Source organism: Myotis nattereri (assembly GCF_964212035.1).
Source record: "Myotis nattereri genome assembly, chromosome: 10".
Classification (NCBI taxonomy): Eukaryota; Metazoa; Chordata; class Mammalia; order Chiroptera; family Vespertilionidae; genus Myotis; species Myotis nattereri.
The window spans coordinates 48974287-48998519 of NC_138085.1; the positions used below are offsets into that span (position 1 = coordinate 48974287).

Below are 24233 nucleotides of genomic sequence, written 5' to 3' on the forward strand. Positions count from 1 at the left end.
GGGTAAGACTTGCTTCATTGGGGCTTTGGTGCTCACTGAGTCTGCCCCCTGAGTGTGTCCCTTATGGATCTGAGGAGTTGTAATCTGGATGGTCCCACTCTGACCACTGGGTACACTGGCTCTTGGATCTCTAAGGAGGTGCTAATTTAGCCTCTGCCTGAGGCTACCCTGCAGGAGCTATGGAAGGATCTGCAGATTCCACTTCTTTGTTTGGGGTTTGGAGGTTTCCAGATGAGGCCCAGCTGTGAAGCAGTGCAAGCTGCTGTGGGGCCTTGGGCCTTCTTTTGGATGTTCTGGGTCTCTCTGAGCCAGCTGCAGTTCATTAGGTAATTTTAGATCTCACAGGGCCAGGGCATTCATATGCAAAAACCTCTGAGCACAGCTTGGATGGGTCAGAGTCTCAGGGAACCAAAAGGGCGGAGCACACAGCTATGGCTGATCCTCAGTCCTGCCCTAAGAGGCCCCGGGTCTCAGTGTCCTGGTAATCGTTGCAAGCTCCTCTGAGAGAAAGCCGCCCTAGAGTTCCGCCTGCTGCCAGACAGTCCAGTTTCTCCCCTTATGAGTCTGGGTCTCCCGAGACTCGCCCAGAACTGGAGTTCAGAGCAGGAGCGTGTGTCTCCCTCCCGATTGAAAAAGACAACTGTGTCCTCAGTTGGCAGCCCTTTCCGCACTGCCTCCGTACCTCTGCACTTTACTTGTGCACCTCCTCTGAGTCTCAGTGTGCTTTTCTCTTTCCTTCTAGTTGTAGAATTTCCACTCAGCCAGCCTTCCTGTGGTTCTGGATGATGTCTGTTTTATCTTTTAGTTGTATTTTTGAAGTGGTTGTGTGAGGCAGCAATTTCAGATGTTTATCTATGCCACCATCTTGGATTCTCCTGTCCGTTTCTTATTGATAGGTGGAGATTTCTTTTTATGTTTTGGATATTAGTCTTTTGTGTGACATCTATGTATTGTTATATTTTCCACTCTGTAGTCTGATTTTTTTTTTTAAATATATTTTATTGATTTTTTACAGAGAGGAAGGGAGAGAGACAGAGAGTTAGAAACATCGATGAGAGAGAAACATCGATCAGCTGCCTCCTGCACATCTCCTACTGGGGATATGCCCGCAACCCAGGTACATGCCCTTGACCGGAATCGAACCTGGGACCTTTCAGTCCGCAGGCTGACGCTCTATCCACTGAGCCAAACCGGTTTCGGCTGTAGTCTGATTTTTATTCTCTTGTCTCTTTTAAGAGTTATCCATCAAACTGTGTAATTTATAAAAAAAAGTTTTATGTTTAATGTTTTATTTATGGTTGGAAAAATGTTTCTTACCTTGAGATCATGAGATTTTTCTGTGTTCTAAAAGTTTGATTGTTTTACTTTCACATTTTAATCTATAGGTCAGCTGGAATTATTTTATGTATGGTGCGGGTAAGGGATCAAGATTCATTTTTTTTTTTTATATAGACAACCGCTGTTCCTAACACTATAGCAATGGAAGTGTTTCTCCTTTTTTTCTACAGTATCATTTTTACCATAAGTTAGGAACCTATACGTGCATGGCTCAGCGATTTCTAGTTTATTCCATTAGTCTATTGTTTAATCTTGTGTTATTTGTATACCACCTTAATTTCTGGAGCTTTATGAGCAGGGTTGCTGTCTTGTAAAGCAAGTTCTATCTCCCTGTCATTTTTTTAAAATTGAGGTATAGTTGACATATAACATATTAATTTAGGTGTACAACGTAATGATTTGATATTTGTATATATTGCAAAATGATAACCATAGAAAGTCTAGTTAACATCTGACATCATTCATACTTAAGTTTATTTTCCTTGTAATGAGAACTTTTTTAAAAAAAATATATATTTTATTGATTTTTCACAGAGAGGAAGGGACAGGGACAGAGAGTCAGAAACATCGACGAGAGAGAAACATCGATCAGCTGCCTCCTGCACATTCCCCACCGGGCATGTGCCCCCAACGAAGGCACATGCCCTTGACAGGAATCAAACCTGGGATCCTTGAGTCCGCAGGCTGACGTTCTATCCACTGAGCCAAACCGGTCAGGGCTGTAATGAGAACTTTTAAGAACTATTCTGTTGGCTACTTTCAGATACAAAATACAACATTATTAACTATAGTCACCGTACATTACATCCCCATTCTCAGTCATTATTAAAGAATGTTTTATCTGTTCTTGGACCTTTGCATTTGGAAGCAGAGCCTTAAGTTTGTACATAAACTTTTTGTTTGCATTGAATTTATAGATCACTTTGGGGAAAACTGTCATTTTTGTAATATGAGTCTTCTAATCTATAACTGTGACAAATGTGTTTTTATTAACATGTTCTTTAATATTTCTCATAATTTCTGTTTCTATGTAGAGGTGTCATATGTCTTAGATTATTCCTAGGCATATGCTATTTCTTGATCTTGTAAAGAGAATATATATGGATATGTGTATATATGTATTTTTAAATCTTTATTTGTTGAGAGTATTATAGATGTCCTTTCCTCCCACCCCCCTTCTCCTCCTGGTTCCTGCCCCACCCCAGGCCTTTGCCACCCTATTGTCTGTGTCCATAGGTAATGCATGTAAGATCTTTGTTTAATCTCTTCCTGCCCTTCTCACCCCTCTTCCCTCTGAGAATTGTTAGTCTTTTCCATTTCCATGCCTCTGATTCTATTCATTAGATTTATTTATTTTGATTTTTAGATTCAGTTGCTGATATGTTTTTATTGCCATTCTATTTATATTTTTCATCTTTTTCTTTTTCTTTTCCTTATTCTTCTTCATAAAGAATACCCTTCAACATTTCAGGTAATACTGGTTTAGTGGTGATGAATTCCTTTAGCTTTTCTTGTCTGTGAAGCTTTTTATCTGATGTTCAATTCTAAATGATAGCTTTGCGGGGTAATCTTGGTTGTAGGTCCTTGCTGTTCATCACTTTGAATATTTCTTGCCTCTCCCTTCTGGCATGCAGTTTCTGTTGAGAAATTAGTGTTCCCTTGTAGGTAACTAATTGCTTTTCTCTTGCTGCTTTTAAGATTCTCTCTTTGTCTTTTAGCCTTTAACATTTAATTATGATGTGTCTTGTTGTGGCCCTCTTTGGGTTCTTCTTGTTTGGGACTCTGTGCTTCCTGGACTTGTAAGTCTATTTCTTTCACTAAATGGAAGAGTTTTCTGTCATTATTTCTTCAGATAGATTTTCAATATCTTGCTCATGCTCTTCTTCTGGCACCCCCATAATGCGAATATTGGTACGCTTAAAGTCCCAGAGGCTCCGTACACTATTTTCATATTTTTGGATTCTTTTTTCTTTTTGCTCTTCTGATTGGATGTTTTTTTGCTTCCTCATATTTCATATCATTGATTAGTTTCTCAGAATCCTCTGTCTACTGTTGAATCCCTGTATATTATTCTTCAGTCAGTGTATGCTTAATTTCTGACTGGTCCTTTTCCATGTCTTTGGCATTCTCACTAATATCCTGGAAAGTTTCACTAAGTCCCTTGAAGGTCTCATGAAGATTCTTGACTAACTTTATAACTGTGGTTTGGAGCTCTGTCTAGCAGTTTGCTCTCTTCCATTTCTTTCATTTGTGACATGTTTTTTCTCTCTCTGAATTTTGGCTACTTTCCTATGTTTCTGTGTAATGGGTAGAGCTACTGTGTCTCCTGCAGTAGAGTGGCTTTGTGTAGTAGATGTCCTGTGTGGTCCAGTGGCTTATAGCCTCCCCAGTTACCGGAGTTGGGCACTCTGCACCCCTTTGTGGTCTGTGTGTACAGTCTTGTTGTAGTTGAGACTTGATTGCTGTTGGTGTCACTGGGAGGAATTGACCTCCAGGCCAATTGGCTGTGAGGACCCGCTGTGACTACAGTGGGAATGCTGCTGTGCAGGATGCACCCCTATGGAGCAGGATGTGCTTCATTGGGGCTTTGGTGCTTACTGAGTCTGCCCCTTGAGTGTGTCGCTTATGGATGTGTAGAGCTATAATTTGGTATGGTCTGATGATGACCACTGAGTGCACTGGCTGTTATGTCTCCAGGGAGGTGCAAAGTCAGCCAGTGACTTAGGCCACTTGGCAGGAGCTACAGGAGATATGCAGATTCCTCCTATTTCTATTGGGTTTGGAAGTGCCCTGGTAAGGCCTAGCTGTGAAGCAAGGCAGGCTGGTGCTAGTGCTGTGTGTTGGGCCTTTTATTGATAGGTTTGGGGCACCTTGAGAGATTTGAGCAAATTCTGAAGCCTGAGCATGGACAGTTCATTCGTATGCAAAAGCAGCTGCACACAGTTTGGATGGGGCTGCAAATTGGATAGGGCGGGGTCTCAGGGAATCACCAGGGTGGAGGAAATAGAAATGGCTGCCCTTCAGCCCTGCTGACCTAGGAGGTCCCAGCATAGGAACAAAGACCCCTGCAAGCACCTTGGTCTGGTTCTCCTATGTCTCTGGGTCCCCCAGAGCCTCACCCTAGCACTGGAGCTAAGAGGAAGTGGAACCTTGTAAGTTCAGTTGTGGTGGGAGCCTTTTAAGAGGAACAGCTGGGTCACCAGCAGCCTCCTTGTAACTGAGCCCCAATCCCTAATCCTCTGCTCTGTAGAGACGATCTCCCTCCAGATTAAAAAAGTGTCACTGGTTTAGCGCCTCTGTCCCTTCTACCAGTTTCAATGTGCTTTCTCCTTTACTTCTCTAGTTGTAGGGCTTCATTCAGCCAGCTTTCAGGTGGTTCTGGATGATGGTTATTCTGTATTTTAGTTGTAATTTTGATGTGGTTGTGGGAGGCAGTGAATACAGGTGTTTACCTATATCGTCATCTTGGTTCTTAAAGAGAATATTTTTGAAAACTGTAATTACTCTTTGTTCCTGGTATAAAAGAAATATACATACATATATATGTATAACATAGTTTTTGTGTGTATGTATGTGTACATATGTATGTATATATTGATTTATTTATTTTTATTAACTTCTTAAGCAGCAATCTTGCTAAAATAGTTAATTCCAAGAAATGTTTATCTGAAAATTATTTTGGATTTTCTACTTATGTAGTCATATTATCTCAAAGTAATATTGATTTTATTTTTTCCTTTTATTTGGTTTCTTGCCAATTGCACTGTGTAGGCCCATTAATTCAAGTTGAATTGAAGGCATTCTTGTTTTGTTCCTGGTCTTAGGAGGAAAAGTTTGTACATTTCAACATTAGTATAGTATTTGCTATAGGACTTAGTAGGTTATCTTATTAGATTAGAGTGAAGTCATACATTCTGCATTTGCAAATTTGTTTTTCATTTATATCCCTTAACTAGGCTTAGTATCATAGTTTCTTGTTCGATGCTTTGCTTAGGATTTTTATTCTTATATTTAAATCATTATGAGAATAAAACTACTGTAACGTAAGCATATTAGATTTAGAAATGGATTTGAATATCGTGCAGAAAAAAGGAAACATTTTATATCTTAGACCAGGGGTCCTCAAACTGCGGCCCGCAGGCCACATGCAAATACAAATATTGTATTTGTTCCCGTTTTGTTTTTTCACTTCAGAATAAGATATGTGCAGTGTGCATAGGAGTTTGTTCATAGTTTTTTTTTAAACTATAGTCTGGCCCTCCAACGGTCTGAGGGACAGTGAACTGGCCCCCTGTTTAAAAAGTTTGAGGACCCCTGTCTTAGACTGTAGTAACAGTAAAAGCTTAATTCATAAATGATTATTTATATTGTAATTAATGTGTGACTCCATAAAAAGTGTATATATTATCATTGATCTTAGAGGAAGGGAGGAAGAGAGATAGAGAAACAACGATGTAAGAAACAATGATCAGTTGCCTCCCCCATGCACCCCAAGATTGGGGATCAAACCTGCAACCTGGGTATGTGCTTGACTGAATTGAACCTGCCACTTTTTGGATAACACTCTAACCAACTCACTGGCCAGGGCTAAGTATATTTGTTTTAAATTTAATGGAAGTGACTAGAAATCAGAGGTAATTTGATATTTTTTAGAAGGAATGGTAAGATGGTTTATTAGAAAATTAATTTAGTGCTGTAGTATTTGGATTGCTACCATATTACTTGGATAAGTGGTTGTCTCTTTTTAAGCAAGAAGCTAATAATTTTTCAGATTGATTTTATGTTTGTGTGTGTGTGTGTGTGTGTGTGTGTGTATTCTTATATTTATATAAGTATAAAATTAAATCCAAACTCCTACAGTATATATAAAATGTATATAGGTTAAATTAATTACTTGATAATGTGTATTATATTGTTATCTTTTTCAAAATAGATAAAACGTATGTAGTTTAGATCCAACAAAATTCTAAATAATCTTGTTTTTAATTAAAGTGAAATACACTTGTATTCATATATTTATTATACATTAATGCCATCTTTACGTTTCTTTATAGATTAGAATATGGCTACATATTCCCGCTGTCATGCAGCACATTATCCCTTTTAGGACCTATGTTATCAGGTACGTTTATAAAATTTTTTCTGTCTGATTATCAGTATAGTACATTTAAATAATTTATGACATAGTATAGAATCATATTGTTTCAAAGTCCTTTGTTTTCACATTCTTTAGAGAAAATTTCTATTCTCAGTTTGGTGTGTAGTATTTTTTATGTATATGTAGGTTTATATTTAATATTGCTTTTTTTTATGTTTTATTGATTTTTTACAGAGAGGAAGGGAGAGGGATAGAGAGTTAGAAACATCAATGAGAGAGAAACATCGATCAGTTGCCTCCTGCACCCCTCCCCCCCCATTGGGGATGTGCTCGCAACCAAGGTACATGCCCTTGACTGGAATCGAACTTGGGACCTTTCAGTCCGCAGGCCGACGCTCTATCCACTGAGCCAAACTGGTCAGGGCTAATATTGCTTTTTAAAGCCATTTATGTCAGACTTTTTAAACATGGTATATAGATTAAAGAGATTACCATTGGTTACATGGGATTCCACTATATTCAGTCAACAAATGTATGCTAAGTATTATGTTCTAAGCACTGGGGATGTAACAGAAGAAAAAAATTTTTTTGTGCAGCTATGTACAAAATGAATAAATAAATGATATAGTTCATCAGATAATGATTAGTATTAGAGAAAAATAGCAGCAAAGGTAGATTGAGAGTTCTAGAGAGTGGGTCACAATTTTAATTATGGGAATAGAGAAAGTCTCATGGAGGAGAAGGTGACAGTTGAGTTTTGTAAGCCTCAGCCTAGGAAGGAAACATATGAAGAGGATAAAGAAGAATTGTATTGATTAGACTTAAAGTATGAACTGTTAAGAGTTCTAAGATTGTATTTCTTGATAATAATTTTAAGTTCTTTATACTTTTTTTCATTCATTTGTAAATTATTGGGTGTTTAATAATTTTTCATTGCTGTTTGAGTTATTGGAGAAAGTGTCAGAAAAATAAACAGATAGTGATGAATGCTACACTACTAAGGTAACAAAGAAAAAAGGTAAAGGGGGCAAAATATATGGCGACGGAAGATGCTTTGACTTTGGGTGGTAGGCACACAATTCAAGTATAAAGATCATGTAGCATTTGAAACCTATATAATCTTATTAACCAATGTCACCCTGGTAAATTTCATTAAAAAATCACTTTGGCTTTAATTGGATCATACGTTATAGGGGGGTTGGAATAGAAGACAGGAGACCAATTGAAAGGATAATGCAGTAGTCCTGGAAAGAAATGCTTGCTTGTGCAAGGATTATTTGTGGTGATTTTGAAAATTCAGTGGATATAAGTGAAAATGAAATCTACAAGATTGGTGATTGTGGAATTTAAAAGGGTAGTATCATGGATTACACTTAACCCACACCCCTCAGTTTCTCTTTTGTGCTGTATTAACTGAGATGTGAAAAGACTGGGAGAGCTTAAAAGACTTACTTTTAATATGCCTTTAGGATGTTTAAGAGGCACTGGCAAATTGGGAGTATAAGTCTGTTATTCAGAACAACATCCTCAATTTAGAAATTGTCAACATAAAGGTAACACTTAAAAACCATAGGAGTGAATGGGGTTCTCTGGGGAGAGAATGTAGAAAGAGAATAGACGTGATCGTAGGATGGAGCCCTGTGTCAGTTTGCTTTTGCTGTATAAGAAAATGGCTCCCAGCCCTGACTGGTTTGGCTCAGTGGATAGAGCGTCGGCCTTCGGACTCAAGGGTCCCAGGTTCGATTCCAGTCAAGGGCATATACCTTTGTTGCTGGCACATCCGCAGTAGGGAGTGTGCAGGAGGCAGCTGATTGATGTTTCTCTCTCATCATTGTTTCTAACTCTCTCTCTCTCTCTCTCTCTCTCTCTCTCTCTCTCTCTCTCGTCTTCTCTGTAAAAAAAAAAAATCAATAAAATATATTTTTTTTTTAAAAAAGAAAGAAAACGGCTCCCAAACTTAGTGGCTTGAAATAACAGCTATTTAACAATTATCTGTTTGGCTAGTTCTCCTGATCTGGGCTGCCTGGCTAGAAACTGGGTGCTTTAGGATAGCCTCACTCATATGTCTTGTGCTTGTCTGGGTGATTGGTCATAGTGGGGAAGAGAGTTTCATATCTGTCTTGCAGTTGGCTAGATGTGATTTGGGGCATTGACCATATCTCTTTTATCAAGCAAGCTAACCTGAGTCACTGTTCTTGGTGATTGAAGAGCTCCCAGCGAGAGATGGCAAGCTCAAAGGCGTTTGAAACTTCTGCTTACTTCACATCTCTTTCTTTTTTTCTTTTTTTTTTTTTTCAGGTGATCATCATAGCCAGGTTCTGTTTAGGTTCTCCAGCTAGGTTCTGTCTTTTTTTTTTTTTTTTAAATTAAATCTTTATTGTTCAGATTATTACATTTGTTCCTCTTTCCCCCCCCCATAACTCCCCTCCTCCCAGTTCCCACCCCACCCTCCGCCCTCACTCCCCACCCACTGTCCTCATCCATAGGTGCACGATTTTTGTCCAGTCTCTTCCCGCATCTCCACACCCCTTTCCCCCCCAAGAATAGTCAGTCCATTCCCTTTCTATATCCCTGATTCTATTATAATCACCAGTTCATTCTGTTCATCAGATTATTTATCCACTTGATTCTTAGATTCACTTGTTGATAGATGCATATTTGTTGTTCATAATTTGTATCTTTACCTTTTTCTTCCTCTTCCCCTTCTTAAAGGATACCTTTCAGCATTTCATATAATCCTGATTTGGTGGTGATGAACTCCTTTAGCTTTTCCTTATCTGTGAAGCTCTTTATCTGACCTTCAATTTTGAATGATAGCTTTGCTGGATAAAGTAATCTTGGTTGCAGGTTGTTGGCATTCATCACTTTGAATATTTCTTGCCACTCCCTTCTGGCCTGCAAAGTTTCTGTTGAGAAATCAGCTGACAGTTGTATGGGTATTCCCTTGTAGGTAACTGAGTTTCTTTCTCTTGCTGCTTTTAAGATTCTCTCTCTATCTTTTGCTCTTGGCATTTTAATTATGATGTGTCTTGGTGTGGTCCTCTTTGGATTCCTTTTGTTTGGGGTTCTCTGTGCTTCCTGGACTTGTAAGTCTATTTCTTTCACCAGGTGGGGGAAGTTTTCTGTCATGATTTCTTCAAATAGGTTTTCAATATCTTGCTCTCTCTCATCTTCTGGCACCCCTATAATTCTGATGTTGGTACGCTTGAAGCTGTCCCAGAGGCTCCTTATACTATCTTCGTATTTTCGGATTCTTTTTTCATTTTGCTTTTCTGGTTGGGTGTTTTTTGCTTCTTCGCATTTCAAATCTTTGCCTTGATTCTTGCGCTCCTCTGGTCTGCTGTTGGGAGTCTGTATAGTATTCTTTATTTCAGTCGGTGTATGCTTAATTTCTAGTTGGTTCTTTATCGCAACATCGAGGGTCTCATTAGATTTCTCGAGGATCTCATTAAGTTTATCGGCGACTTCTAGACCGTTCTTGAGAGACCTTAAAAGTGTGGTTCTGAACTCTATATCTTCCATTGACAATTTTGTCCTGTTTCTTTGTCTCCGCATTTTGTTCTGCTTTCTTGGTGCACCCCCTAGTGGTCTTTGTGCGCAGTCTTGTAGTTAAGCCTTGATTGTTGTAGCTAATACTAGGGGGGATTTGACCTCCAGGCCAAGTGGCTGTGAGAATCAGCTGTGTCTGCAGTGAGAGAACTTCTGTCCTCTAGGGAGGTGCTAATCTAGCCTTTGCCCGAGGCTATCCGGCAAATGGCTCTGTGCAGGGCTTGGGCGGGGCGGGTCCCGGGGGATCTACAGGGCAGGCTGAGCGAGCAGTTATTGCTGCTCTCAGTCCCGTCCCCGGGGGCTCTGCCTCTCAGAGTCCCAGCAACCGCTGCAAACCTCGGAGAGAAAGCTGCCTTCGAGTTCCAACCGAAGCCAGACAGTCCCGCTTCTCCCGTTTGAGTCTGGGTCCCTAGAGACTCGCCCGGATCTGGAGCTCAGAGTCTGAGACTCTCTCCCGATTGAAACAGACAACCGCGCCCTCAGCCGCCAGCCCTCTCCGCATGCACTCCGCACCTTAGTATTTTACTTTAGCACTGCGCCTCCTCTGAGTCTTGGTATGCTATTCTCTTTCCTCCTAGTTGTAGAACTTCCACTCAGCCAGCCTCCCTGTGGTTCTGGATGATGTCCATTCCATCTCTCAGTTGTATTTTTGAAGTGGTTGTTTGAGGCAGCAAACTCCATCGTTAACCTATGCCGCCATCTTGGTTTCCTCCCATAAAAGTCTCCAGGTTCTGTCTCACATCAGATCTCTTAATGTCCCATTGGCCAAAGGATGTTTCATGGCAAAACTGAGATTTAAGGGAGTAGTGAAATAGATTACAATGTTACTGTTCTACTCTTCCCATCAAGAGGTGTAAAGATTTCTATATAAAGTGATGAGAGGAATATGGGCCTTTTTGCCATTCATTACACGCCCAGAAGATCCCTAATGTGGAGAGGTTAGAATAGAGAAGAGAAACCAACCAAATAGAATATTCAGGGTCTGAGAGGAAAATCAGTGACTTGTGATTTTTGGAAGGCAAAAAAGAATGAAGTTTAAAATGTTCACATTTAAAAGAATTTTGGCTGAATATGGGAAGTAGATACACCGTTTATATGACAACAGCTGAAATTTAAAACAAGATGTATACATTGTAGGTATTAGAGAATAATAAAGCTTTACTGGAGGTGCAGGATCCTGTGTTAAATGACTTGGCTCTTTGCAGTTAATGATTTAAATTGGCCTTTCAGTAAAGCACACATTGCCACAAGTCATAATCTTTGAACCATCACTTTGAAATAGTTTAAATTGGGAATGTTAATTAATCCCAGGATGCCAGATTCTACCGTACTAAACATTTTGCATTTTGAAGGTTATGGAGTAAAGAAATAGTATTGAATCATTAAGTGGTCTTTAGAAATATTTTGCAAGTTTTTATTTCTGAAACATTTCAGGTATTTATGCAAGCTCTCTGACCAGGAGTTAAGACAGAGTGCGGCTCGCAACATGGCTGACTTAATGTGGAGCACAGTGAAAGAACCATTGGACACAACGTTATGCTTTGATAAAGAAAGCCTAGATCTTGCATTTAAGTACTTTATGTCACCTACTTTGACAATGAGGTTGGCTGGACTAAGTCAGATAACGGTAAGTTATACTTGCTTTATTTTTGTTTCATTGTTTACGTTTAAGACTGTCATCATCACCATAATAATGCCAACTTTTTACGGAGCACTTACCTTATGCCAGGCATTGTGCTAAGTATTTTACATGCATTATGTTGTATGGTTCTTAAAAACAATTTTTGTGTTTTCCCTATTTTATTTTTATATTTAATTATTCTTTGTTAATCCTCACCTGAGGATATTTTTTTCCATTGCTTTTTTGAGAGTGGAAGGGAGGGAGGGAGAGGAGGAAGAGGAGGTGGAGAAGGAGGTGAGAGAGAGAAAGAGAGCGAAAAACATCCTTGTGAGAGAGACACATTGATTGGTTGCCTCCTGCATGTGTCCCAACCAGGACCTGGATTTAACCTGCAACCTAAGAATTGCCCTTGACTTGCATTGAACCTAAGACCCTTCAGTGCTCTGGCCAACACTCAGACCACTTAATCACACTGGCCAGGGCTGTATTTTCCCTATTTTAAATATGAAGAGACTGAGGCTTAGATTTAGAAGGACTTACACCTTAGGTCTTTTTTTATTTCCGGGTCCAACTCCTTCACTTTTTTTTTTTTTTAACTCTTCATTTAGAAATCAATGTTTTCAGAGAGAAAAAGAATTAGAGATTATAAATTAGGTACTTAATTCATTGTCCAGGGAGAAACCACAAATTAATGGGCCATAGGCCAAATTTGACTAACAAAAATGTTCTGTTTGTACAGTAGCAAATATTGTTGTAAATAGGTCAAAATCTGTATTATTGACCTCTCTTGTGGGTGGGGCTGGGTGAGATGGGGAGGGAGTTGGTGTAGGGAGGAAGACTTGTTATCCTTGAGTCTGTATTGCATGAACAATTTGCTAGAGCTAAGTAATTAGCTGCACTCTTTAGAATGGATATGCTTTCTATGGTTTACTAAGGCCTCCCTTAACCTTACTTTTTATTTTCTGCCTGTTTTTATAGTGTAGTTCTTCTGAAGTAGCTGGATTTTACTCATGTATTGGGTTTTGAGAATGGGGAAAATATTTGTTGACATTTTTCCAAGTTAAATATTTTCTTTAATTTAAATTCTTTATTGTTTAAAGTATTACATATCATGTTTTTCCTCCATTGACCTCTCCCCAGTCGCTCCCATGCCCAGCACATGCCCTCACCCCCCCTACTCTCTGTGCCCATTTGTTATGCTCATATGTATACATACAAGTCCTTTGGTCCATCTTTTACTCCCCTCCCCCCTTCCCTCTTATTGGACGGTCTGTTTGATGCATCTGTGTCTGTGGCTCCATTTTTGTTCATTAATTTATGTTATTCATTATATTCCACAAATGAGTGAGATATGTGATATTTATCTTTCTCTGAATGGCTTATTTCACTTAGCATAATGCTCTCCAGGCCCCAAATTAAATCATTACTGTTTATTTAGTGGGCCTTTACAAACTTATGTCTTTAAGAACATATTGTTGCCTTGCATTAGTTTTTTGTGTTTTTCTATTATTTAGCTTTTTCTCTGTAGGGTGCATAGTGGAATAGTGGAATGAAGCATAATTAATACTTGTGGAATGAATTTATTTAATGTTTTAATGTGATAAAGGAAATAGCCAGACTAGTTGGGAAGTGTATGTATCTGATTCTCTATTTAAATTTTATAATTTTGTTCTGGTTATTGATTATGTTCTGCAAATATCAAACCATGTTTCTTAACATTTGCTAACACATATAAGAATAATTTTGGCAAACTTTATTTTTCTAATTATAGAATCAACTTCACACCTTCAATGATGTGTGCAATAATGAATCATTGGTATCAGACACAGAAACGTAAGTAGGAGCATTACTTATACATAAATAATATTTAATGTGTGACTATTTACATGGTAAGTATAATTGTGACTATTAGATTGGAAGTGTTCACTAGAAATTCTTTGCTTTTTAGTTTCATTTGTGCAGTCTTAATAAGATTTCAGAATAACATATTGAAACATTTCTCCATGTTTTTTTAAAAGCATATACCAAGCTCTAGCTGGTTTGTCTCAGTGGATTGAGCATCGGCCTGTGGACTCAAGGGTCCCAGGTTCAATTCTGGTCAAGGGCATGTACCTTGGTTGTGAGTACATACCCAGTAGGGAGTCTGCAGGAGGCAGCTGATCGATTTTTCTCTCTCATTGACGTTTCTAACTCTCTATCCCTCTCCCTTCCTCTCTGTAAAAAACCAACAAAATATATATATATATATATATATATATATATATATATATATATATGTGTGTGTGTGTGTATATATATATATGTGTGTGTGTGTGTGTGTGTGTGTGTATATATATATATATATAAAGCATATACCAACATAGTGTTTATTTGCACAAAATGCAAAAGGATACTATTTACAATAGGAGAATTTGGTAGTGAAGAATATGGTACGGATAGTTTTTAGAAAGCACACTTGATGCAGTAAACCTACAGCTAACATCATACATAATGGTGAGAGGTTCAAAGCTTTTCCACTAAGATCAGGAGCAAGAGAAAGAGGTCCCTCTCACCACTGCTTTTCTCCATTTTGCTGGAATGTCCTGTCTAATGCAATAAGGGAAGATAGAGAAATGAAAGGTATACAGATGGGAAGGAAGAAATAAAACTCTTTGAAAGATATTAAAACTTTGATAAAAGATACCAAAGTACTAAACAAATAGGAAAATATTCCATGTCAGTGGATAGGAAGACTCAACATTTTGAAGACATCAGTTCTTCCCATCTTGATATGTACAAATGTAGTATAATCTCAGTCCTAGAAAGTTATTTTGAGGACATTCATGAACTGATTTTAAAGTTTACATAAGAGGCAAAAGATCTAGAACAACCAATATGTTACTGAAAGGAAAATTACAAAATTGGAAACTTTGTACTTGAAGACTTACTGTACTGTAAAGCTACTGTAATCAAGACATTGTAGTTTTGGTCAAAGAAGAGACATCAATAGAGGGGTCAGAAATAGAACCATATTAATAGAGTCCACTGATCTTTGACAAAGGAGCAAAGGCAGTATAAGGAGCAATGATAGTCTTTTCAACAAATGGTGTTAAATAATTGGACAAACACATGTTAAAAAAAATCTAGACACAACCTTACACCCTTCACAAAAATTAATGCAAATGGGATACACATTAAACATAAAATGCAAAATTATAAAACTCTTAGAAAATAATGTGAGAAAACCTAGATGGCCTTGGGTATGGCAATGGGTGAACTATTGGTTACAATACCATGATTCATCAAAGAAAGAATTGATAAGCTGGATATCATTAAAATGAAAAATTTATGTTTTGCTAAAGACAATGTCAAGAGCATAAAAAGATAAGCCACATACAGGGGGAAAATATTTGCAAAAGACACATCTGATGCTCTAGCTGGTTTGGCTCAGTGGATAATTAATGTCAGTTTGTGGACTGAAGGGTCCCAGGTTCAATTCCTCTCCAGGGCACATACCTTGGTTGCAAGCTGGATCTCTGGTCCTGGTTGGGGTGCATGCAGGAGACAACCAATCAATGTATTTCTCTCACACTGATTTTTCTTTCTTTCTGTCTCTCCCTCCCATTTTCTAAAAAAAAACCTATGGAAAAATATTCTCAGTGAGGATTGACGACAAAAAAAATAAATAAATAAAATAAGTGTGAAGAGAAACATAAAAAAAAGACAAATCTGATAAAGGACTATTATTCAAAATATAAAAAGAACGGAAAACCCAGTAATAAAACAACCTGATTAGAAAATATGCCAAAGACTTTTAAAAAAATGTTTTTATTGATTTCAGAGAGAATAAGGGAGAGATAGAGAGTTAAAACATCATTGATCAGCTGCCTCCTGCACACCCCCTACTGGGGATTGAGCTTGTAATTGGGGCATGTGCCATGACTGGGAATTGAACCATGACCTCCTGGTTCATAGTTCTATACTCAACCACAGAGCCAGACTTTGGGCAGCAGACACCTTATCAACGAAGATAGACAGTCCTGGCTGATTTGGCTCTGGATAGAGCTTCGGCCTGCAGACTGAAGGGTCCCAGGTTCAATTCTGGTCAAGGGCACTATTAAAAAAAAAAAAGTTGTACAGATAGTAAGTACATAAGCACAAAAAAAGATGCTCCACATCATCCTTTGTCAGGGAAATGCAAATGAAAATAACAGTGAGATTCCATTACACAACTATTAGGAGCGCTCAAAATCCAGAATATTTAAACCACCAAATGCAGACAAGGATGTGATGCAGGAGGAATCTTCATTCATTGCTGGTGGGAATTTAAGAAGGTGCAACTACTTTGGAAGAAAGTTTGCAGTTTCGTACAAAACTCAGCATCCTCTTATCACATGATCCAGCAATCATGCTCTTTAGTATTTAAAGAGGTGGAAAACATGCCCACACAAGAACATGCACACAAATATTTATAGCAGCTTTAGACATCATTGCCAAAACCTAGAAAGAACCAATGGCCATTGATAAATGCAACAAATGGATAAATCTTATTTTGAGTGAAAGAAGCCAGTTTAAAAAAAAGTGCATACTTTATCACTTTTTTTAAATATAAAATTCTAGAAAATGAAAACACCTACACTAATAATGCTAATTGACCGTACCTTCGCTACGCCCACCAGCCAGAGGGACTATATGCAAATTAACCCAACCAAGATGGTGGTTAATTTGCAAATACCGGATGGGAGAGAAGACTGAAGAAAACATGGAAGCGAAGCGCTGCAGAAGGGAGCAAAGTAGAGGTGGTGGAGACAGGAACGGAGCCTAGGCGGCGGAGTGGCGGGAGGGAAACTAACCAGGTGGTGGCGGAGGGGCGGGAGGGAAACCGGGCGGGAGGGAAGCCCGCCTCAGCGGGTTTAGCTCCCTTCTCTGCTTCGCTCCAGCCACAGGAAACCCTGTTCTTGCAAGAATCTTCCTGCAACGGGCCTCTAGTATATAATAATACAAAGCAGGTTGCTAGTTGGGGAATTGGGTTGTGGGGGCTGGGTAACAAAAGGGGCATAGAGAAACTTTGGGTTGATTATGTATTATCTTGATGGTGGTGATAGATACATAGATACATACTTAGGCTTTAACTCATCAGACTGCACATTTCAAATACAGGGTTGGGCAAAAATAGGCTTAAAGTTGTTCATGTGGAAAATAATGCAATATTATACGAGCACAAATTGTTTCACATACTCATAACTGTAAACTTACTTTTGCCCCACCCTATAAGTTCAGTATTAGATGTTATGTATATCTCAAAATTGTAAAAGACAACTGATAAACCCATACTGCCTTATTGAGAGAACTAACATAAATAGGTTAAGTTGTATGCCAGTCAGTGAGTTGTTACTCTAAGAGAGAATAGCTTTTATTTATTTATATTTAAAATATATTTTTTATTTCAGAGGAAGGGAGGAGAGAGACATAGAAACATCAATGATGAGAGAGAATCATTGACTGGCGGCCTCCTGCACGCCCCACAATGGGGACCGAGCCTGCAACCTGGGCATGTGCCCTTGGCGGAATCGAACCCAGGACCCTTCAGTCTGCAGGCCAATGCTCTATCCACTGAGCGAAACCAGCTAGTGCGAGAATAGCTTTTAGATAGTTCTTAAAAAAATGAAAGGTAATCAGAATGAGTGTATGTATCCCTATGTTGATAACAGTGCTATTTATAATAGCTAAGATCTGAAACCGCCCAAGTGCCCATCAGTAGAGAGTATGAAAAAGATGTGGTATATTTACACAATGGAATACTATGCAGCTGTGAATAAGGATTCCTTACCTTTGAGACAGCATGGAAGAACCTGGAGAATATTATGTTAAGAGAAATAAGCCAGTCAGAGAAAGACAGCTATCACATGAGCTCACTCATTTGTGGAATTTAATAAACAAAATATTGTGGAGTTTAATAAACAAAATAAACTTATGAACAAAACAGGTCCAGACACATGGAAGCATGGAATATACTGACGAATCTCAGAGGGAAAGGTGGAGGACGGGTGGGGGGAGGGTTTAATGGGAAGAGATTAACCAAAAAGTTTATATGCATATATGCATAACCCATGGACACAGATAATAGTTTTGGTGAACCCCTGGGGCGAGGGCGGGAGTGGGGTGAAGGGGGTCAATGAGGGGAAAAAAGGGACATCTGTAATACTTTCAAAAATAAAGATAAATTTTTAAAAAGAAGGGTAATCTAAAACCATTCTAAAATAAGATTATTTTTTTGAAATGATGGCTAAGATGCTGGTAAATGTAAGTTGTTCTGAACGATCAGTTGATATCTTTGGACTCCATTATAAACAAGTAAAAAAAAGTCCTGGAAAGTTAGGATAACAACTAACTCCAAGTACATAGGTGAGAACACCAAGTGGTGTTCCACTTGGTTCCACTCATTCCATTAGTGGAATCATAGTATCAGGCAGGAAACTTGTAGCTTGGCTTGAAAATAATTTTTTTCATCCTTTTGGTAATCTACATTCGGAAACATTCCCTGAACACTTCAGTGCCTATGGAAATTAAAAAGTGGGAAGGAAAAGTCCTTGAATAGGAAAATACATCACTTAATTTGGTTTTATACTTGGTGTTCTCACCTGTGTACTTGGAGTTAGTTGTTATCCTAACTTTCCAGGACTTTTTTTTACTTGTTTATAAAATTAGGTAATATTTTATTTTGTTATTCTTTGTGTAGTAACTTAAACAGTTAATTGTGTATAATCACTTTTTTCTAATTTGTAGGTGAACAAATTGAGATTTTCAACTGTGTCTGCCTTTTAGACATGGGAATGAGTGATGACTAATGTTTTGTTGTTGTTTTTGATCACTAATATTTTTTAATGTATTAACTATTTTTTAAATTTGATTTTAGGTCCATTGCAAAAGAACTTGCAGACTGGCTTATAAGCAACAATGTAGTAGAACATATATTTGGACCAAATTTACATATTGAGGTTTGTGGATGATTATATGACTTTTCTGCTCTATTAAGACAGGAGAATATTTCCAAAGATTAACTATAGTAAGTTTTTTTTTTTTCCAGATTATCAAACAGTGCCAAGTGATTTTGAATTTTTTGGCAGCTGAAGGGCGACTGAGTACTCAGCATATTGATTGCATTTGGGCTGCAGCACAGGTAATATTAACAGCTCACATTTATTGAGTACTTTCTCTTAATGTGTTCTAAGTCCCTTAGTCCCCTAGGAGGTTAGTTCTGTTATCCCGTTTTATAAAGTAACTGAGATATGGTTTGGCTCAATGGTTGAGTGTTGACCTACATTTTTATTTATTTGTTTTTATATCAATGATATGTACATAAATTTAATTGGAATCCTTATAGTTAGAAAATTTAGTTATGTAGGGTAATTATTTTTGACTCTTGTTTCTACCTTTATTTTGTAGTTGAAACATTGTAGTCGGTATATACATGATTTATTTCCTTCACTCATCAAGAATTTGGATCCAGTACCACTTAGACATCTTCTTAATCTGGTCTCAGCTCTTGAGCCAAGTGTTCATACTGAGCAGGTAATTTATTCAAAACATAATGATAGTTAATTATTTTTCATACACATTAAATATGAAAATTTATTTGTGATTCAGATGATTTAACTTGTAGCTTATTACTGTTAACATTTTAATTAGGCATAAGGATATTAAATTTGTTATCATGTTGCCTAAAACCTCTAATTTCTACCTCTCTCTCTTTTTTTTTTAAAGACATTGTACTTGGCATCAATGTTAATTAAAGCATTATGGAATAATGCACTAGCAGCTAAGGCTCAGCTATCTAAACAGAGCTCTTTTGCATCTTTATTAAATACTAATCTTCCCATGGGAACTAAGAAAGGTTAGTAAAGTATTTTAGTTGTGCAAAGTTTATAACTATAAAATATATTTTCTGCTTAGTAGTTCAGTTCTACCTTAATTTCAAACTAAGTTTGAGATAGACACTATAGTATTTGTGAAAGGGTGAATAAATTGGAGTTGCTTCATCTTTCTGGCTATAATTTCAGGCGTTTATATGTGCTTTTATGTATGTATATATATATAGCTTTCTAGGAATTTCTAAAACTTTATCAACTTTACCCCAATTTTTGTCTCCTGACATCATATACTACTATTTTCTTAGGCTTTTCTGTGCAGGGACCCACAACTACCACTACAGGTGGTGGAGACTTAACATTATTGCAGATTTCCCTACCGGTACCTTGTTGACTATGTAATAAGAACAACTGATAAGCTGTCCCAAAGAAGCCCATTCATTTAGAATATTCCCTCCTGTTTTTTCCTTTTCCCTCAGAGGAAGAAGAGCTGAGAAGAGCAGCTCCATCACCTTGTAAGTTGAGTCTAGATGTGCATGGCGCCATGGCTTCCCTTTCCTAGAGATGATCACAGTTAACTGATTTCATGTATTTGTATCAGTCATAAAGGCCCTTTTGAGCAAAAGACGTATACCCTTAAGTAGTTATCCAACTCACCCTTTTGTTTAATAAACTGTTGGTAATCTTGACTTAATTGAAATCGTGTATATCCTCTTGGCAAATGTTAACATATTTACAGATTATATTTTTGGCTACTTAGCATGAAGCTTTGGTAAATCAAAGAACCAAAGGACTGTGCCATTCTGATAGATCCATGTTAATATAAAGTAGGAGTAAGACAAAAAATCTATTTAATATAGGGTCACCTGCAGCTAGTCCTCAAAGCAGTGATAACAGTGATACCCATCAAAGTGGAGGCAGTGACATTGAAATGGATGAGCAACTTATTAATAGAACCAAACATGTGCAACAGCGACTGTCGGACACAGAGGTAAGAAACCTGCGCCGCCGCCCCCCCCCCCCCCCCAAGTGATTTTTGGGTTTCTGCCATGTTTATCCTTTGAACTGGGAATATAAAAGGCAATCTATGTTCAGGCCTAATCTTTCTCTTATGTGGTATTATTGAGATCCTTTATTTTTTTTGGTTGGAGTTTTTAATTCCATTTTGTATTCTAAGGCAGCGGTTCTCAACCTGTGGGTCACAACCCCTTTGGGGGTCGAACGACCCTTTCACAGGGGTCGCCTAAGACCATCGGAAAATATATATATAATTACATATTGTTTTTGTGATCAATCACTATGCTTTAATTATGTTCAATTTGTAACAATGAAATTGGGGGTCACCACAACATGAGCAACTGTATTAAAGGGTCGCAGCATTAGGAAGGTTGAGAACCACTGTTCTAAGGAATGAGTCAGCACTGTGGCAGCCTTTTAAAAATAAGTGTCTTAACATCAGTTACTTTTTCTTTCTAGTGTAAATATTTATTTAAATCTGTTTGTTTCTGAATACAGGAATCCATGCAGGGAAGTTCTGATGAAACTGCCAACAGTGGTGAAGATGGAAGCAGTGGTCCTGGTAGCAGTAGTGGGCATAGTGATGGATCTAGCAATGAGGTGAATTCTAGCCACGCAAGCCAGTCAGCTGGAAGCCCTGGCAGTGAAGTACAGTCAGAAGACATTGCAGATATTGAAGCCCTTAAAGAAGAAGATGAAGATGATGATCATGGTCATAATCCTCCTAAAAGCAGTTGTGGTACAGATCTTCGGAACAGAAAGTTAGAAAGTCAAGCAGGCATTTGCTTAGGGGATTCCCAAGGCCCATCAGAGAGAAGTGGGACAAGCAATGGAACAGGAAAAGACCTGGTTTTTAACACTGAGTCACTGCCATCAGTAGATAATAGAATACGAATGCTTGATGCATGTTCACACTCCGAAGACCCAGGACATGATATTTCAGGGGAAATGAATGCTGCTCATATAGCACAAGCATCTCAGGAATCATGTATTACACGCACTGGGGACTTCCTTGGGGAGACTATTGGGAGTGAATTATTTAATTGTCGGCAGTTCATTGGTCCACAGCATCACCACCATCACCATCACCATCACCACCACCATGATGGGTAGGTCTACTTTAAAAAACAGCTGCATTTCTTTTAGGGAAGTAATTTTGTCTTATACTTATTAAATTACAATTATTATAGATCAGTGTTGTCCAATAGGTATATAATACCAACTACAAATGTATGCCACAAATATGCAGTTTTTAATTTTCTGTTGGGCACATTTTAAAAAGCAGAATGAGCCTGGCCGATGGCTCAGTTGATTGAGCGTCATCCTGTACAGCATAAAGGTTGTGGGCTTGATTCCTGATCAGGGCACATACCTAGTTAAGATTGCTGGTTTGATCCCTGGTAAGGGTGCATTGCATATAGGAGGCAACTAATGGATGTCCTTCTCCCTCCCTTCTCCTCCATCCTCCCTTTCTCTCCCTCCTTCTCCCCTTTCGCCTTCTCCCTCCCCCTCTCCCTCCCTCTCTCCCCTTTTTCCCCTTCCCCTCTCTCTAAAATCAATAAAAATATTCTCAGGTGAGGATTAAAAAGGCAAAATGAAACAGAAGAGGTTACTTTTAATCATTAATTTTATTTAAAAAAATAATATATAAGATATCGTCACATGTAACAAGGATAATAAGATTTTTCTTGTACTGTCTTCAATATTCTGTGTATATTCTGTGTATATTTTATACTTAAATCACATCTTAGTTTAGACCAGCCACTTTAAACAGTTTTTTTTTAAGTTTATAGTTTATTAATCCTCTCATGAAAAATCTGCACAACCATCACAGATAAAGTCACCGAAGAATCTTTACTCCTTTTTGCCAGCACCAACGTTGGCCTTTGCAGTCCCTCTGACTTTCTTCATTCTGTTCTTGCGTTCCTTTCTCTGTTTTCTTGAGGTCGTCGTCTTCTCATATAGGCCATGTCTTGCAAGTCTGTGTTTGGGTTCGTTTTTCTTTGCGTAATCCAAGGAATCATAAATCATGCCAAAGCCAGTGGTCTTGCTACCACCAAAGTGGGTTCTGAATCCAAACACAAAGATGACATCAGGTGTGGTCTCAAACATTTTGGCTAGTTTTTCCCGGATTTCTATCTTGGGTACTGTTGCCTTCCCAGGGTGAAGGACATCAATGACCATTTGCTTCCGCTGAAGTAGTCTGTTGGTCATGAACTTCCTGGTCCGGATGGTTACTGTGTCATTCATGATGAAGGTTGGTCTTCAGGCAGCCAGGGAGGAAAAGAGCTAAACAATTTTTTCATTTTAAATTATGGCTGATGCGCAATATTATATTAGTTTCCGATGTACAGCCTCATGATTAGACATTTATATAACTTACCAAGTGATCACCCTGATAAATGTAGAACCCGTACGACATCATACGTAGCTATTATTGACTACATGCCCTGTGCTCTGCTTTATATCACTGTGACTATTAGTTTAAATCCCTTCACATTTTTCACTCATCTCCCCAACCTCTGTCCAGTCAATCTGGCAGCTGTGTTTGTTTTTATGTATTAGGTAATGCTGCTACATCTACGTGACTTGGTGTAGAATGGCCTTATGTGGTAGGTGTCCTGTTCTGTAAGGCCCAGTCGCACAGCCTTCACGGTCACCTGAGCTGGGCATTCCAGGTGTGCTCCTGTGTGTGCTGTGTGTCCTGCCCTGTTGCAGTTGAGTTGGTTGCTGTTAACCATGCACTGGGAGGGATTGAACCCAAGACAATCAGCTGCAAGGTCTGGCTGCTATTGCAGTGGAGCTGCTGTGCAAGGGCCAACTCCATGGAGAAGACCTTCCTTCAGTGGGACTATGGTGCCAGCTATGTCTGCCCCTTGAGTATTAGCTTCTGGGGCAGAAGCTGTCCATCAGGTACATTGGCTCTGCGGCTTCCCAAGAGGTGCAAGGAAAGCCACCACATGCTGCTCAGGATCACCCAGCATGAGCTACAGGGTAATTAGTAGATGGTTGTTACCTGTGCTGGGCTTCAGGGTGCCTGGGAGAGACCAATCTGCAAACCGAAGCTGGCTGCCTCTAGTGGCAGACCTTGGGCTACTTAGCAAGAGGTATGGAGTAGACAAAGCCCAGATGCTGCTTGAGAGATTTTATGAAAGTTTGATGCATGAGTTAAGAGAGTCCATTTGTATGGAAAAACCATTGGGAATGACTTGGATGGGCCCAAAAGTTGAGTGGGTTGGGGGGTCTCAGGGAATCACCAAGGTGGGATGAACAATGTTAGCCCAGTTGGGAGACTCAGATATGGTGCTCACCTGCTGGCTCTGTCGGGGTAGGGCTCAGCAAAGGAATAACAGCCTCAGATAGCACTTCTATCTTGGAAAAAGCGGCGCCTTTAGCTCTTGTCCTGAAGCCAGACGATTTAGTTCCTCCCCATGTGTCCCTGGCACCTTTCGTGATAAAGCCCCAGCATTAGATCTCAGAGCGAGCTAGCAAGTATGTCAGTCAGTGTGCACGACCTTTAAGAGAAACTTCAGCCTAGGAGCCCTTTGTCTTAGCCACAATCCCAGCTGGTTTTTACAGCCAGAAGTTATAGGGACTTCTCTTCTAGCCACAGGAATCCTGAGCTGGGGGTTCTGATTGGGGTTGGAACCCATTGCTGCTTAGGGGAGACCTCTACAGCCAAGATATCCCTCCTCACTTATAACTACCACACGTGGGTGTGAGACCAGCCTGTTCCATGTCTCTGCCCCTTTTACTATTCTGG

The 24233-nt window shown here is 38.9% G+C and overlaps 2 protein-coding genes across 4 annotated transcripts in view; one reads left to right on the top strand and one right to left on the bottom strand.

Annotated features, from left to right (window-relative positions):
- USP34 (ubiquitin specific peptidase 34) overlaps window positions 1–24233 on the top strand; it is a 241144-nt gene that overhangs the window by 54785 nt on the left and 162126 nt on the right. For all 3 annotated transcript variants that reach the window (XM_081100602.1, XM_081100603.1, XM_081100604.1), the window contains exons 6-15: window positions 6393–6460; window positions 11420–11612; window positions 13378–13439; window positions 18502–18583; window positions 18673–18765; window positions 19032–19157; window positions 19350–19479; window positions 19933–19968; window positions 20314–20444; window positions 20969–21579. In XM_081100602.1, the coding sequence (XP_080956728.1) occupies window positions 6393–6460; window positions 11420–11612; window positions 13378–13439; window positions 18502–18583; window positions 18673–18765; window positions 19032–19157; window positions 19350–19479; window positions 19933–19968; window positions 20314–20444; window positions 20969–21579 (1532 nt within the window). The remainder of the gene's footprint in view (window positions 1–6392; window positions 6461–11419; window positions 11613–13377; window positions 13440–18501; window positions 18584–18672; window positions 18766–19031; window positions 19158–19349; window positions 19480–19932; window positions 19969–20313; window positions 20445–20968; window positions 21580–24233) is intronic.
- Window positions 22325–22753, bottom strand: LOC308525770 (small ribosomal subunit protein eS24-like; the record flags this gene model as incomplete). Its single annotated transcript, XM_081100608.1, has 1 exon — window positions 22325–22753. The coding sequence occupies exon 1, from the start codon at window positions 22718–22720 to the stop codon at window positions 22325–22327; it is 396 nt and encodes a 131-aa protein (XP_080956734.1). The 5' UTR covers window positions 22721–22753.